Source organism: Malus sylvestris, chromosome 8 (assembly GCF_916048215.2).
Source record: "Malus sylvestris chromosome 8, drMalSylv7.2, whole genome shotgun sequence".
Classification (NCBI taxonomy): Eukaryota; Viridiplantae; Streptophyta; class Magnoliopsida; order Rosales; family Rosaceae; genus Malus; species Malus sylvestris.
In genome coordinates, this window is record NC_062267.1 from 3,598,859 (window position 1) to 3,615,433 (window position 16,575).

Here is a 16,575-nt window from a genome sequence, read left to right on the forward strand (position 1 = left end):
GCAATTATTATTGGTGTAGATTTTGCTTATCAGTTGGGTTGGCATCGTCTTTGGTTGGAAAGTGACAACTCTAGTGCTATTTCTGCTCTTCAATCGTCTGATTTTGATCCATCTTGGCATCTTCATACTCAATGGTCTATTTGTTTGGACCGCATTCGCAAAATGACTTTCTACACATCTCACATATATTAGGAAGGAAATTTTGTTGAGGACAATTTTGCTAATATGGGTTTGTCTTCTCCAACTTTAACTTGGCATGATTCTCCTCATCTGGTAGCTCGTGCTGCATTGTTTTTAGGCTATGTTGACTTGCATGGCTACCACTTCTCAAATTAATGTGCATTTGGGTATCCAGGTTTATCTCACTTTTTTTCCCCAACTTTGTGGTGTTACTCAACTTGTTTTGCAGGTTTAGACCTTTAGGTTTGGTTTTAGAGGAATTAGGTTTCATGCCCCTCTTTTTTACCTCTTTTTTTTTTTGGTATCTTTCTTGTTTTCGTTTGTAGAAGAGTAAGGTTTATGTCCCCCCCCCTTCTTTTTCGTGTATTGTTTTTGTTATATCTGTTTAATGAGGCATAAAGTTTATGTTTCCCGAGCCCCTGAATATGTGTAACTTCTTTTTTTACTGTCAATAGAATTTCCCTCGTACCATCGAGGTTTCCCAAAAAAAAAAAATGTAGCTTCAGAGGAAGTTAAGCCTAAAACTTACCAAAAAAAAGTTCACAAAAAATAAAAAGCCAAAAACTCTCACAGGAAGCAGTCCCAATTCTACAGTAACATAGTTATGGATTAATTAAGAACCTAAGCTCATCGCAACCTCTTGCAATAATGCACTATTATCTACAATCACCATAGGGAGGAGCATAAATATTCGAATGGTACTAGCATGAATTAATCAATGGCTTGTTTTTCCCATCGAACTTATACGTCATGGGATCTCCAATAAAATAGGTTGGGTTGTCATCTCTAATTATTCAACACGTAGGCTTAATCTCCATCCCCCTCTATCCATCCCCTCAATGCATCAAATTTTAATCTTAAACTTTTTCTCCATGCATATCATAGGCCTCATTATTTGCTCGAGTAATTATTCAATCACAATTTATTAGAATCGGAGGACGATGTCTCTCCCACAAGAAATACAAGTCATGGAGCTGTTTAAGCTTCCTCAATACTTTAGACAATAAAGTCTAGCTCCAATGTAGCACAACCAAAATATGGCCACCTCCAAGTTGATTTCGAAAAATCTGAGATTAGCAATAAGATAATTTACAAAACTCCCACGTACTTTTAAACTTTACGTTGAATAAAACTTGGACCTTCTCCTCACTCAATGGTAGTTCATCGCCAAACCCACCTTCCTTCCCCATCGCACCCCTCTTTCCTTCCTTCCCCTTGCTCCCCCTCATATTTTCCAACCTTTAATCAGAAATTAGGTCTTAAGGTGTTGGGCTCTGTCTTGACACTAGAGCCAAACCACACAACTCGTTGCCATTCCGGCTTGCCGGAAAAATTGGGCCCAAGCGTGGAACAATTCACGTTGAAACAAGGGTGTTTTGCCCACCCCCTTCACCCTCCCCCTCCTGTTACGGGTTGTGTCATTTCTTGCATGTTTTGTAGCGGTTTTGGTTCTTAGAGAATGGATTCTGCACAACCTTCTTAGATCTAGCTTTTGGTCAGCGTGCTTTCTTTAGTTTGGGGCGATGTATTCCTTCATGGCGGCTGTTGCGGTGGTGGCTGCCGTTGTGCTGATTGGGTTAGGGTTTTTTTGTTGGCTTTTCTTACTTTGCCTACGGGCCTAAGTGTATGTGGGCCTCCCGTTATGTATTGGGTTGTTGCTCTCTCTTTGCTTGGGCCTGCTTTTATTTTATGTCTTGCTTTTCTTATGTAGGGTTTTATGTTTTTGTGTTTTGGTTGGGTTTAGGCCTATCTTGCATAGATTGTAATCTCCCTTTCATGAATGAAGCTTTATTTTGGACCAAAAAAAAAAAAAACCCTAAGCTATAACACAACCAATATACAAAAGACAAATGGCCCAATACACTAATGACACGTCTATTTTTGTTATTAATGGATTCGAACACGTTTAGTTTAATAATTTTTTTTATTGCGAATTAGCAATTGAGAAAAATATGTGTAGTATTTTTACCCTCATATTTTTTAGGATCCTCGACTACAAGGGAGGTACCGTCAAATATCTCACACATGTTTTGATTTTCTATATAGAAAAATATAAAATGTCACAAATGTTTAATTGAGAAATATGGTGGAGGGAGGAGATACTAATTTTTCCCTTCAAAAGAATTTGGAAGTTTAAAGAAGAGAAGCCAGCCCAACAATGGTGGCTTTAATGGGGGCGGTTACTATAGTCTAAAACTAAGGAAGAAATTGATACTATTCATAAACTACAGTAATCAGGTGATTGGCTGGGGTTTTGTTATACTCTATAGTCTATACAAAGGCTCTTGATTGTTCCTAATGGTTTTCTTTTGCCTAATAATCAGGTGAACAAGAAGGTTTACGTGGATTTACGTGTTGGTGATGTCATCCGTTTGGGACTGTGAGTATCTTCTTACCTTCAGTCTCACTTCCTGTGTGTATCTTCTTGTGTAACTGTATTAGATTATGTGACATAAGCATTTGAGATAACATCATAAGATACATTAATGGCATACCAATTCGATAGCTAGGTTGTTGTACATTGTTAATTCATCGAAAGATACTTTTAGATCCTTAATAGTTACATTAAGGGAAGAAATGCCTAATTAATTTTGTCCTGTCCGGAGTCTTTGGAGTTTTGACTCTTTCTCCCCAGGGGCTTTCATTTCACATCTACCTACTGCATATAAAAATAAGACATCACCTCGACATAAGACATCACCTCGACATGACAAACCATAGTTCAGTAGGTACCCAACCATTCTTAATTTTCTTCTTGTTATTCTTTTACGTATTATTTATATATGTATAATTACACACACACACACACACACACACATATGTATGTATTTGTTTCATCTTCACAATAGAGTAGCGCAAATTAGAAAAGCTCGTATTTCGAGTTAACATGAGTGCCATCAGCTGGAGACTTTTTTTATCTTTCTGCTTTCTCTTGTCGTGGTTTTTCTATATGGCGGTGGCTGCAGCCGGAACACAAGGATCCCGGTGAATGTGGGAGTTGTTGTCGACCTTGATACGCCGAGCGGGAAGGTTTATTTGAGTTGCATCAAAATGGCTCTGGAGGACTTCTATGCATCAAATGCTCACTACAGGACCAAGCTCGTCTTGAATACTAGGAACTCCAAGGAAAATATTGTTGGTGCAGCTGCTGCAGGTTCTCTCTATCTCTCTAGCTAACATGAGATTTTCTACTATTTATAGCAAGTACTACTAGTTGTAACTTTATATAATTGACATATAGTATCCAATATGCACATATATATAAGTTACAATTCAGAGACACGTGCTTTACATTATATATATATACACATATATATGGAAAAATTAGGTTCTTATCTCTATTTTTCCTACTTCATTGATTAAAATCTTGTTCCTTTTCAAATTTTGATCAAGATCCTTAGATTTTAATAAATGTCATTAATTATTTCAATAAGAAAATATTTTTTATTTCTAAATATATTCATTTAGTGTTAGAAACGTTACATTTGTTATATTTATATTCATGACTAAATTTTTTATCATATTGTTTTTTATTAGTTTGTACCCATTTTTAATTTGCAACTTTTTTTTTTAATTTGTACCAATTTTCTTTTTAGTTTTAATTTGTGCCCATATTTTTTAAACTCTTATTTGTACCCATATTTTTTAATTATTTGTACCCATTTTTAATTTTGCTAAATGTACCCATGCTAATTATATGTATTTATTTTATGTTTTAAAATATATCAATAGTTATTTTTTAAAAAATGTTAATAATTATGTGGGTACATTATGTTTTTGCTATAATGTTTGTGAAGAACACTATTACTCTAAAATTGATTTTTAAGTACTTATTATATTTAAAAAAATTATTTGAATTTTCATAATTTGTGGGACTTTAAATGCATAAATGCATGAGTTAAATCTCTTAAATGAGGTTAAGGACCTCGATCAAAATATTTAAACAAATAAGATTTCAGTCTAACAATTAGGTTGATTAGGAACAGGAACCAAATATATATGAGTTAGAATTCAGGGACATGCTTTTGACACACAGTTTGACACCCATTTTGTAGGGCTCACTACTTAATATATTTCAACGATTAGAACCGTCCATATTTTAGTGTATCAGGCATAGATCATCCTTGAAAAAATTTAGATGGATCCAAAATTATTAAGGCATTTATTTGTAGTGAAGAAAATGAATGAATACGACTCTACAAATAACCACTAAATTTAATCCAACGATCATATGATTTTAGATTTCGGTGATTTTTAGTGGACATGATCTTTGAGGTAAAACCTGAATGGTAGATGGTTCTATAAGTAACAATGAAATTTCATCGTGTTAGATAAATATGCAAATAGTTTCGGATTGAATTGATTTTTTTATAAAGATGATCTATGAATCGAGACTTACAAAATAGACTGTTCGGATCGTTGAAGTTCGATGTGCAGTGAGTCCTACAACCAATCCTCATTTTTTGAAGAAAAAAAATGTGGATTCCCTTGCATAAATGATACATATATATGAGATCCCCATTTTTTTTTATAAAAATGGGGTTAGTTGTTGGGCCCACCCCACATCGAACTTTAACGATCTGAACAGTCTATTTTTCAAGTTGCTTATCCTTGCAAAATATTAGCCAAATTGAAAATATTTGAGTCATCTAATTGAGTTCAAATAAATTGACGAACACTTTGTTTTCTAAGAAAAAATGAAATTTCAACGTGATAATTAAATAGACAAAATGTTTTTAGATTAAATTGAATTTTTACAAAGATGATCTATGAATCGAGACTTACAAAATAGATTGTTCGGATTGTTGAAATTCGACGTGGAGTGGGCCTTACAACTTGTCTCCATTTTTAACCACAGTTGATTTCACTATTCAGAACTCAAGGACCAGACAATCCGGACCACTCAAATTGAATATGACAGTCCCCATTAACTCATTCTGATGACCTACCTCACACAAACCAATGGCTCTGATTTTTTTTTTGTCCTTAGATTGCGTTTGATACTCACTTTGACACTCATTTTTGTAGGACCCATTTCGTAATATATTTCAACAATTCTACAAAGAACCTCTAAATTTAAACCAATGGTCTTATATTTACGGATTTGGGTGGTTTTTGGTATATATGGTTTTCTCTTTTTTAATAAATTGTACAGGTGAATTGCGCGAGATTAGCTCTTCGTCAACAGTTGTGTGCGAGGCACCAACCCTCTCCCCAAGGAGAAAGGACTGTTGCACCCAGAAACTCTTCACCCGTCTCCTCTCTACTAGATTTTATTAATAATATGAAGAAAAAAGGGAAAAGCAATACAATCCAGGGAACTAGGCCAATACCTGCTAAAAACAACTTTTGAAGCCCCTAACAAGAAGCAAAAAACTGCTTGAAACAAGAAGTAGATATGATTTTTTTATGAAACACCTAAAGATAGACCGTTTAGGTCGTTGAAATCATTTATGGAGTGGGCCCCATAAAAAAAACGTGTGTCAAATGTGTGTCAAAAGCGTGTCTCCTCGGATCCTAACCATACATATATGATCATGTCATGTAATTTAGTCGGGGAAAATGATTTTTGCACGACACTTTTTCTCCTTCTGCACAATCTTATTTATAGTGTCCCTTGATCATCGTTTTATTTATCTAATTTGAAAGTCATAAACAGATAAAGGTGTGCAAAGAAGTAAAGAAATGTAGAAATTATTTCCCTTTAGTCTAAAAACATGTATTAAGTCAAAATCTTGAAGCTTGTATATGAGTGCGTTGTTGATTTTTTTGGATTGTCAGTTGTTATATATAATTTATGAAAGCTTGCACTAGAAACTAGAGATTCAAATGACATGAAAATTAAGGGTCTGTTTGATATTCCACTAAAAAGAATTTATCCTTTAAATTTTTTTTAAAGACTATTGCTTGAGAACAATTATTAATATGATATAAAAACACGTTTGGTTTAAAATTTTAAAATTGATATTTAAGCGTGACAATTCAAAATTACAAGTCCCTGGTGGAGCTGGAAAAAAAAAGAGGATAATGGGTGGGAGAGAGAAGAGGGAGAGAAAGAAGGAGAAAAGAGATCGGGAGAGAGATGGGAGAGAGCAGGACATAAAAGAGTTGGGAGACAGAGAAGGAAGAGAGATAGGAGAGAGAAGGAGACAGAAGAGAGATAAGATAGAGAGGGAAGAGAGAGGAGGAAGAGAGATAGGAGAGCGAAGGAGACAGAGAAGAGAGAGGTAAGATAGAGAGGGAAGAGAGCTAGGATCAGAGATAGAAAGTGGAGAGTTGGTTAATTTGAAAACTCTAAAAACTCACATTTTGTGTTTTTAATGTATAAGCTATGGTAAGTTGGTTTTGAGTTCAATATCTAAACACACTCCTACCAAACAAGGACTTTTGGCTTGAAACTCAAAAGCTATTTTTGAGTTTAAAAAAATAAAAAAGTGAATTCAAGTCCAATACCAAACAGATCCTAAATGTTTGAATAGTATTAACAATTTATGGAAATTATCCTATTCAAAACTGTTCGTTGGCAATTCATAGAACTCCGTCCTTATGATTAGATATATTCATATTATAAATCACTTTGCAAAGATCGCATCTGCAAAAAATCAATTAAAACTAATGTTGTTTAATCTTGTTGATGCACAAAATCAGCGAGGACTTTGGTACAACAGAAAGTGTCAGGTTTGTGACCTTCGCTTGGTTGCTTCGATCACTAGTGAAGATAAGTACGTAAATGAATAGGGACAGGGAAGCAAACACAAGATGTACGTGGTTCACCCAGATCGGCTACGTCCACGGAGTAGAGGAGTTCTCATTAATTGTGAAGGGTTTACACAAATACATAGGTTCAAGCTCTCATTTTGTGAGTTCTAGTGAATAGTTTAGTACAAAATGACATTAGAGATTATTGTGGGAGAATGATCCCTATTTATAGAAGAGAGTTTCTAGTTTTGTTCTAACATTGACACGTATCGTGTTGTGATTGGCTTCTGATGTTGACATGTGTCGCGCTGTGATTGGCTTCTGATGTCGACACGTGTCGCATTGTGATTGGCCTCCTGGTTGAAGGGAAGCTCTTCTGGGTCCTTGACGGTATAACGTTGACCGGTGCTCAGTAGTTTCGGGATTGGTCAAGTATGGTACAAACAGTGCTCCCCTAAGTTCCCGAGTGAGGGAAGCTCCTCGGTTGGGGACTTGCAAGATCCAAGCCATTGAGTAATCATGAAACTTCTAAGTACCGAAGTGTGGTATCATTTTCACGTGCCTTATCTGTCTCATATGTAGATGTGGCATCTTCTCTGGAAGTACTTTTCCTCCATCCATGGGTGGTATCTTTAACCGATGAAGATGCACAAGGTAATGTATCAATTTCACTTGAAGCTTACTTGTAGTTTCGGGCTTGGTCAAGTGCGATACAAACCCTATAGTAGGAGTCCCCCAAGTCGCCGAGCTAGGAGATCTGCCGAAAGAGGTGACAGACAAGGTATGCAGTCAAACTTCCAAGCAAGCAACCCAGGATCGGAGGTTCGTCTTCGGCTTCCGGTTGATTATTCTCCTTCTCCTTGTCTCTCATTCAGCTGCCAGGATAAGGAGAAGCAAATGAAGAAGAGATGATATGAGATACTTTTGCTTTTGAAGAAGTAACTTTCCACAGGCTTATTCTTGAACTGTGCTGGAGGGTTTTTTGGTTCCCTTCAGAGTATAAGGTCGACTCAAGAATTTGAGGGTCAAAACAAGTCCATCAAATCTAGAGTACGTTCGACCTTGATGATATGGGATACTTTTGCTGTTGACGGAATAATGAATGTGGTATGGAAAGGTGTCGTGCTGTAGTGATCTGTTTCAGCTCACCGTTGAACCTTCTGCTTCAATCTTTTGCATGGCAGAAGTGGTGTGTAACATTTGCATTTAAATGGTCCTTCAGAACATTCCTTTATAGTGACTCATCCACGCTTGGCAGCTTCAGTGTAAAGAGCCAATATCTGATCAACTGTCATGAGGTATGTGCCGGTGGAATTCATGACCTTGACAGCAGTTGAGGATGAGTTCTCGAGAGCAATGCTAAGTAAGCAACCAGGCAAAGGTCTCAGGCAGTCAGTTCCAGATTGGAGGTTTGATTTCAGGTTCCGACTGACTGCTCTCTTTCTCTTTGTCCTACAGGTGTGGACAAGGACGAAGACAAGGACAGGGAGAAAGCATGATATGGGATACTCTTGTTTTCGACCCTGATGATATGAGATACTCTTGTTCTTGGTGTGGCTTATTTGCTGAGGTATTATCGGGGGGAAATAAAGCTGAGTATTTCGAGAGGTTATGTTGAGGGTGCATTCTCGAATGCGAGAAAGGGTTGAGCATTTTTGCAGGTTTGCCTGTCCGTTGAGGAGGGAGGTCGATGTATATAGGGATTTCCCAATAACAAGTAGTAATGCTATTCCTTTACCCTTCTTGGTCACAGCAATGTAGTGGGAGCTGCCAGCTTCACGTGTTTTAACTTTGTCAGAGCACTTTGAAAAAGTGGTATGTGGTATCTGGAAAGCTAATGTTGCGTGTGAAGATTACAGACAAGCTTTATCTAAGGAAATCCGGCTCTCGAAGTTCTGAGAGCTGTGCCTCTTCGGTTTTCGAACAAGCAATCCCGTCGGGGATCTGGCTCTCGAGATTCGGAAAGCGGTGCCGTTTCAATTTTTGAGAAAGTAATTATGTTGGGAGTCTGTTCTCGAATGTGAGTAAAGGTTGGACGTTCTTGCCAGCCTGTCTTGCCACAGAACACAGAGGTCGACACACATAGGGACTTTCCAGTTGTCAAGCAGTGGTGCTGTTCCTTTATCCTTGTGGGTAATAGTAAGGTAGCTGGAACTTCGAAATTCTCGCGCCTAAACTTTGTCAGAGATCTTTGGCAAAGTTATATGTGGTACCCGAGGAGTTGATGGTGCGTGTGGAGAGTGGTGATTGAACAGCAAGATTCGCGTGCTTTCTACTTCACCAGAAATCTTCGACAGATTGCCCGTAATTTCTGCAAAGCTGAGTGTGCATGTGATAGGTGCTGACGAGGCTAAAAAAGCAGGTGCTTCTTCGATTTCTGAGATTGGCCCTCATGGTCTCTAAGTAGCCCAGCTTTTGAGAAAGGAAGCGCCTCTTCGATTTTTGAGATTGGCCCTCGTGGTCTCTGAGCAGCCCAGCTTTTGAGAAAGCAAACGCCTCTTCTATTTCTGAAGCTCCGTCGAGTGCAGATTTTTATAGAGGCTGGCATTAAGTTCCATAACACACCTGAATCCCCACCAGTAGAAGCTCCCTTCTTGCACTTCTAAGATCTTGATTTGTCTGACCTCTTCTCTCTTCAACACCTTTGAAAATGTCTGGCCCCTCCGATCGTCGTTTTGACTTGAACCTTGGAGAAGAGGCAGCCACGCCTTCTCCAGACAACATATGGCGCCCATCATTCATATCCTTTACTAGTCCTCTTACCGTTAGGGATTCTGTGATGAAGAATGATATGACTGCTGCGGTGGTGGCCAGGAACCTTCTCACTCCCAGAGATAACAGACTACTTTCCAAACGGTCTGATGAGTTGGCTGTTAAGGATTCTCTGGCTCTTAGTGTTCAGTGTGCAGCTTCTGTGTCTAATATGGCCCAACGCCTATTTGCTAGAACCCGCCAAGTTGAATCATTGGTTGCTGAAGTGATAAGTCTCAAACAGGAGATTAGAGGGCTCAAAGATGAGAATAAACAGTTGCACAGGCTTGCGCATGACTATGCTACAAACATGAAGAGGAAACTTGACCAGATGCAGGAATCTGATGGTCAGGCTTTACTTGATCATAAAAGGTTTGTGGGTTTGTTCCAAAGGCATTTATTGCCTTCGTCTTCTGGGGCTGTACCGCATAATGAAGCTCCAAATGATCAACCTCCAATGCCTCCTCCTTCTGGGGTTCTGTCCAGTACTGAGGCTCCGGATAACCACCCTCCGGTGCTTTCTCTTTCTGGGGCTCTACCGACTGCTGAGACTTCCCCTAAGCAACCTTTGTGAAAGCTCCCTTTTGTTTGTTTATTTTGACTCATGTATATGTACATATTTGTGGCTTATCGAAAATATTAATAAATAAGCTTTGCTTCATTTCAACATATTGTGTTAAATACACCAAAGCCTTCTTCAGAAAGTTCTTTGAATTTTTTCTTTTGTTGAAACTTGTATTGTTGAAGCTTTGTGAGTGAAGCATGTAGTTTGAGGTAGTGTTCCCTTAATTTCCCGAGTGAGGAAAACTTCTCGGTTGGAGACTTGAAAAATCCAAGTCACTGAGTGGTTGTGAGACTGCCGAGTATCAAGGTGCAGTAGCATATGGTGGGAGTCCCCCAAGTCTTCAGGCGAAGAGAGTTGCCGAATGAGGTGTCTCGCTTGTTACTAATTTGTCAAAGTAACGAATCCTTGTTTCGATGTCACACATTCGTATATGCCTTATCTAAAAATATTTCCAACTTTTGTGTGTTTGATGCTGCATGCTATTGACTAGACAAGATCAAGTGCAATTAGTAGCTTTTCTCTCTTTTTCATCTTTTCTTTGGTGGAATTGCTTTTCGTTTCCACTAATCAGCCTGAGTGGATGCAATATAACACCATTCTCTATAGCTCAGATCGCAAAGTCGTCTTCATGAAAGTTGTTCCTTATCTTGTGAACTACAACATATCCAAATTTGAGATACATCGGAGTAGTACAACTCCAGAAATTCAGGTATGATGAGTAACTGTTCATCAATTTTCTGTTAACCCGTCAGACTTGTTGTGAGCTTCTAAACTCCATTGTTTCTTGTTCAGATCAACATACTTTCTTCATTGAAGTTGTTCCTCACCTTGTCAACTACAACATATCCAAATTTGAGATCCATCGGAGCAGTAAAAACCCAGAAATTCAGGTATGATGAATGACTGTTCATCATTTTTCTGTCAACCTGTCAGACTTGTTGTGAGCTTCGAAACTCCATTTTCTCTTGTTCAGATCAACATACTTTCTTCATCGAAGTTGTTCCTTATCATCTCTTTCATGACATATCAAAAATTCAGAATGAACTAATGGTTAAATATTTCCAGATCTTCGAAACATCACAGCAGTCTTTAAATTTGCGGGAATCCGACTGTCGTGTTTGGAGCCTCAACACTTTAATTTCCGTCGCTCAAACAGAAACGATTCCTTCTTGAAAGTTGTTCATCTGCTCAAGAACTATAGGGTGTCCAAAATTCAGCTCCACTGGAGAAGAGCAAAGGTTGCAGAAATTTGATAGATGAAAGGAGGCGGAAGAGGAAGAGAGGGAAAGAGGTTGCTTGGGTTGGATTTCTAGTTAAACTTGGGATTTTGGCTTGTTGTTTGATTTATTATAATATGTTTGGAAACATATATATAATTGCTTGTTTGTTTATGACAGGAATGTTGTGGGTGTAGAACAAAACAAATGTTTGTGTTGACCCAGATCGGCTACGTCCACGGAGTAGAGGAGTTCTCATTAATTGTGAAGGGTTTACACAAATACATAGGTTCAAGCTCTCATTTTGTGAGTTCTAGTGAATAGTTTAGTACAAAATGACATTAGAGATTATTGTGGGAGAATGATCCCTATTTATAGAAGAGAGTTTCTAGTTTTGTTCTAACATTGACACGTGTCGTGTTGTGATTGGCTTCTGATGTTGACACGTGTCGCGCTGTGATTGACTTCTGATGTCGACACGTGTCGCATTGTGATTGGCCTCCTGGTTGAAGGGAAGCTCTTCTGGGTCCTTGACGGTATAACGTTGACCGGTGCTCAGTAGTTTCGGGATTGGTCAAGTATGGTACAAACAAATCTTATCAAATTAATCAATCACAATTTTGAAATTTCTTTTTTCCAATGGAACACAGCTTTGGATCTTATTAAAAATGTAGAAGTGCAAGCAATCCTAGGGCCAGAAACATCAATGCAGGCGAGCTTCGTTGTTAGTCTTGGAGACCAAGCTCATGTCCCAATTTTATCATTTTCTGCAACAAGCCCTTCTCTCTCATCACTCCGTAGTTCTTACTTCTTCCAAATTACACAAACCGACTCATACCAAGTCAAAGTCATAAGAGACCTTGTCAAATATTTTGGATGGAGGCAAGTTGTGCCAATTTATGTACACGATACGTACGGGGAGGGAATTATACGGTCTTTAATTGATGCACTACAAGAGGTGGATGCTCATGTTCCTTATCGTAGTGTGATTTCCCCATCAGCCACTGATGATCAAATTGGTGAACAGATTGACATGTTAATGAGGATGCAAAAGAGGGTCTTCATCGTGCACATGATGCCTAATCTCTCCTCTAGTCTATTTTCCAAGGCAAAAGAGATTGGAATGATGAGTGAAGGCTACGTTTGGATCATAACGAATGGGGTAGGAAATCGATTATGGTCAATGCGTCCTATCCTCCAAAATGCAATGCAAGGTGTATTAGGTGTGGAAACAGATGTTCCAAAAACAGTGGAGCTTAACAAATTCAAAATGCGGTGGAGAAGGCAATTCCAGCAAGACAATCCAACCATGAATGTGCTTGATGTTGATTGTGAGCTTTTGCACTTCGGGCTTATGATGCAGCATTTACACTAGCCTTGGCTATTGAAGAAGTTGGGATGAATACAAGTTTTGGTTTCCAAATGATGAATGATTCCTTCAACTCCACAGATCTTGACACTTTCAAGGTCTCTCAACATGGTCTTAAACTTGCCCGAGTCTTATCAACTACTAGATTCAAAGGCATAGCTGGAGACTTTAGTCTTGTTGATGGGCATCTTCAATCATCAACTTTTAAGATAGTCAATGTAAATGGTGATGGAGTAAGATGAATTGCATTTTGGACACCGGAAACTGGTATGGTAGATACATTAAATTCAGGAAACATGAATTCAACTTCCATGAATTACAATCTTAGACCGGTTATATGTGTTGGGGAAAAACTTAGAGTACACAACTCTAACACAAGTGTTGGAGAGACAACACAAGTAAACAAATTACTTGTATTACACACACAAAATATTACAACACTCAAAACACTCAAAGACACTTTAGAAGCAATGACACTCACTTACTTTCTAGAGACAAACTCTAGATCACTCACACTCCTCACAAGACTACTCTTACTTCTCACTCTCACTTGGTTGCCTACTTGGCTACTTTCTTGTTGGTTGTTTGTTTACATAGCAATACACACATGCATACATATTTATAGGCAATGGTTGCCGACTTGGACATTTGCTAGATTATTCTAGCAACTACTTATGCACACACACACCCACCGACATATGGCTAATAGCCATATAATATTACAACTTGCTAGAATTATAATATTACAACTTGCTAGAATTATCTAGCTTATAATGCATGCCCACCGACATGCTTGCTAGAACTTTCTAGCAAAATCATGCTTTCATTCATAATTCCAAATGTGCTGGCCCTTAATTATTGGGCTGGTGTTGTATTTTTAACAATATGGCCGGGAGATTCTCTCTCTGTTCCCAAGGGATGTGAGATCCTAACAAATGGTAAGAAGTTGAGAATTGGAGTTCCTAAGAAGGCTGGTTATACTGAGTTTGTTCAGGTAACCAAGAATTCTCGCACTGACACAACGGAAATCACTGGGTTCAGTATTGATGTCTTCAAGGCTGTATTGGGTGTATTGCCATATGATCTTCCTTATGAATTCATTCCCTATGAAAACCCTGATGGGACCAGCGCTGGCAGTTATAACGATTTGCTCTCTCAAGTACATCTCAAGGTAAATTCAGTTGGCATTATAATTTCAGTTAAGATTTCATGCATTATATACTGTTCCTTAATTTAAAATTCTTTCTTTAGCTCAACTATACCTGATTGCATTGTTGGGTATTTGTTTCCCGATTTGATCATCTATCGTTTGCTGGACAGAACTTTGATGCGGTGGTGGGAGATACAACAATTAGAGCCAGTAGATCCTTGTATGTAGACTTCACAATGCCATACACAGAATCTGGTGTAGTGATGGTTGTGCCAACCAGAGACACGAGTAAAAAGGCATGGGTTTTCTTGAAACCTTTGACATGGGAACTATGGCTTACAACTCTTTGTTTCTTCATCTTCATTGGTTTTGTCATTTGGGTGCTTGAACATCGAATTAATGAAGATTTTCGTGGCCCTCCCTCGCATCAAATTGGCACAAGCTTCTGGTTCTCCTTCTCCACCATGGTTTTTTTCACATAGGAATTCTCCATCACCACTTCCTAGTTTCAGTTTATGAATTCCAAAGATTTCGACCGTTAAAATTTCTTCCATCAACCTATGCCTAGGTCGACACTTAATTTTGTTACTTTTTTCAGGGAAGAAAGTTGTGAGCAACTTGGCCAGATTCTTGATGATTATATGGGTATTTGTTGTGCTAGTACGCACACAAAGTTACACAGCTAATTTAGCATCATTATTAACAGTCCAACAGCTCCAACCAACGGTCACCGACGTAAAGGATCTTGTAAAAAATGGGGTTCATGTTGGTTACATGAATGGTTCTTTTGTTTACGAACTCCTGAAAGAAATCGGTTTTGAAGAGTCAAAGCTTAAGGCTGTTAATTCCATGGAAGAATCTGATGAAGCTCTTTCGAAAGGGAGTGGAAAGGGTGGTATTGCTGCTGTTATTGATGAAACCCCCAACATGAAGCTTTTTGTTGCAAAGTATTGTTCCAAATATACGATGATTGGTCCAATCTTCAAGACGGATGGCTTTGGTTTTGTAAGATCTTTCTCTCCTTTTGTACATAAATAAACAGCACGCGCATGCAGGCAAGAAAATGACTTCTTTGGTATGACATCATTGAAATTGAAAGCGAATGGTTTGGTCAAAAAAGCCATTGTGAAGATAATCCAAATGTCTCAAACAACAGTCTTGGGCTTGAAAGCTTTTGGGGTCTAATCCTCATCGCGGGGGCCGCTTCCATTCTTGCTCTCGTCATATTTGCAGTTTCATTTCTTTACAATAATAGGCATATCTTAAAGCATGCTGAACATTCACGAGCTTCGAAATGGGGAAGGGTTCGAGCCATGTTTGAAATTTTCAATGACAAGGATCTCAGCTCCTATAATTTTAAAAGCAATCAACAACGAGATGGAAGTGCTGGTGTTCGAGATGAAGTTAAGGCCTCACCTAATAGCAACTGGCCTGGCAGACCATTCAACTACTTCAACCACACAGATGAGGATTTCGGATTCTACGAAGGGCAACAATCTCCATGTACTACTATTAGTCATGCGTATGTAGAAATGCAGAGATCTAAGCTCCAAGGTCATCAATGGTGACAGTATGATCGAAGAAGTAGAGAGAGGTTTAGAGAGAGAGAGAGAGAGAGAGAGAGTAGAAATGAGATAATGCTTTGATATATTTCTTCACAGTTATGAATACAAGAGTAATCTTTCCTTTTATACTAGTTATGTTCCTTACTCCCTAAGCAACCTATTTCACAACAAACACAACTAACTTAACAGCTACACTGCCTAATCTACTAACACATGGCAGCATCTTGATCCTTGGTTGAAGCTTGATCATTGTCATCCTTACACCCCTCCTCAATCTCATGCTTGTTGGAACTGAGCATGAGATTGGAACAATGTTATTGAAACAACTAAATAGACAAGCCTTTGGTGAGTATATTAGCAAATTGTTCTTTGGAGGACACATGATGCACAACCAAATCACCTCGAATCACCCTCTCTCGAACAAAATGATAATCTATTTCAATATGTTTAATTCTAGAATGGAACACTGGATTGGATGACAAAGCCATTGCACTGATATAATCACAAAACATCAATAGAGGAGCATAAAGAGGCACATGAAGATCACATAGCAGTTGGGATATCAATAGAGGAGCTAAAGCTCGATATTCAGCCTCAGTGGAGGAACGAGAGACTGTATGTTGCTTCTTGGAAGCCCAAGAGATAAGACAAGAGCTAAGATAAACAATGTAACCATTGGGATATCCTGCCCAATCTGCATCACTATAAGCTTGCAGAGATAGTTTTCCAGGTTGAAAATGAATACCATAATGAAGTGTGCCACTCAGATATCTAAGAATTATCTTAACAGCTACAACATGAGAGTTCATAGGGTGATGCATAAGCACTGATTGACTACAAATGCAATATCAGGCCTTGTGAAGGTCAAATATTGCAAGGCGCCAGCTATGCTCCTATATTGATCTGGACTGTGATATGGTGCTCCATCTTCCTTAAACAGTGTGTGATATGGAAGGCAAGGTGTAGCACAGGGTTTGGAGTTGCTCATGTCCACTTTAGCTAACAAATCTCTGATATACTTTTGCTAAGAAACAAATAAGCCATTGTAATGATATGAAATCTGTAATCCCAAAAAATAA

At 38.4% G+C, this 16,575-nt stretch overlaps 2 protein-coding genes across 2 annotated transcripts; both read left to right on the forward strand.

The window, feature by feature from the left end:
• The first annotated feature begins 2,338 nt into the window (after nucleotides 1–2,338).
• Nucleotides 2,339–11,527, forward strand: LOC126632532 (glutamate receptor 2.3-like). Its single transcript, XM_050302953.1, has 6 exons — nucleotides 2,339–2,359; nucleotides 2,505–2,560; nucleotides 3,147–3,334; nucleotides 10,807–10,904; nucleotides 10,988–11,085; nucleotides 11,261–11,527. The coding sequence occupies exons 1-6, from the start codon at nucleotides 2,339–2,341 to the stop codon at nucleotides 11,286–11,288; spliced, it is 489 nt and encodes a 162-aa protein (XP_050158910.1). The 3' UTR covers nucleotides 11,289–11,527.
• Nucleotides 11,528–13,579: 2,052 nt separating this feature from the next.
• LOC126631096 (glutamate receptor 2.2-like) lies at nucleotides 13,580–15,627 on the forward strand. Its single transcript, XM_050301260.1, has 3 exons — nucleotides 13,580–13,952; nucleotides 14,102–14,379; nucleotides 14,530–15,627. The coding sequence occupies exons 1-3, from the start codon at nucleotides 13,599–13,601 to the stop codon at nucleotides 14,615–14,617; spliced, it is 720 nt and encodes a 239-aa protein (XP_050157217.1). The 5' UTR covers nucleotides 13,580–13,598; the 3' UTR covers nucleotides 14,618–15,627.
• The last annotated feature ends 948 nt before the right edge of the window (nucleotides 15,628–16,575 follow it).

Excerpts from the sequence above, each read along its gene's own strand:
- LOC126632532 (XM_050302953.1), top strand. The coding sequence starts at position 2,339 with ATGGTGGCTTTAATGGGGGCG. Across the intron at positions 2,561-3,146 it reads GATGTCATCCGTTTGGGACT|CCGGAACACAAGGATCCCGG; the intron begins GTGAGTATCTTC and ends CGGTGGCTGCAG. Across the intron at positions 10,905-10,987 it reads GTACAACTCCAGAAATTCAG|ATCAACATACTTTCTTCATT; the intron begins GTATGATGAGTA and ends TTTCTTGTTCAG.
- LOC126631096 (XM_050301260.1), top strand. The coding sequence starts at position 13,599 with ATGCTTTCATTCATAATTCCAAATGTGCTGGCCCTTAATTATTGGGCT. Across the intron at positions 13,953-14,101 it reads TCTCTCAAGTACATCTCAAG|AACTTTGATGCGGTGGTGGG; the intron begins GTAAATTCAGTT and ends TTTGCTGGACAG. Across the intron at positions 14,380-14,529 it reads CAAATTGGCACAAGCTTCTG|GGAAGAAAGTTGTGAGCAAC; the intron begins GTTCTCCTTCTC and ends TACTTTTTTCAG.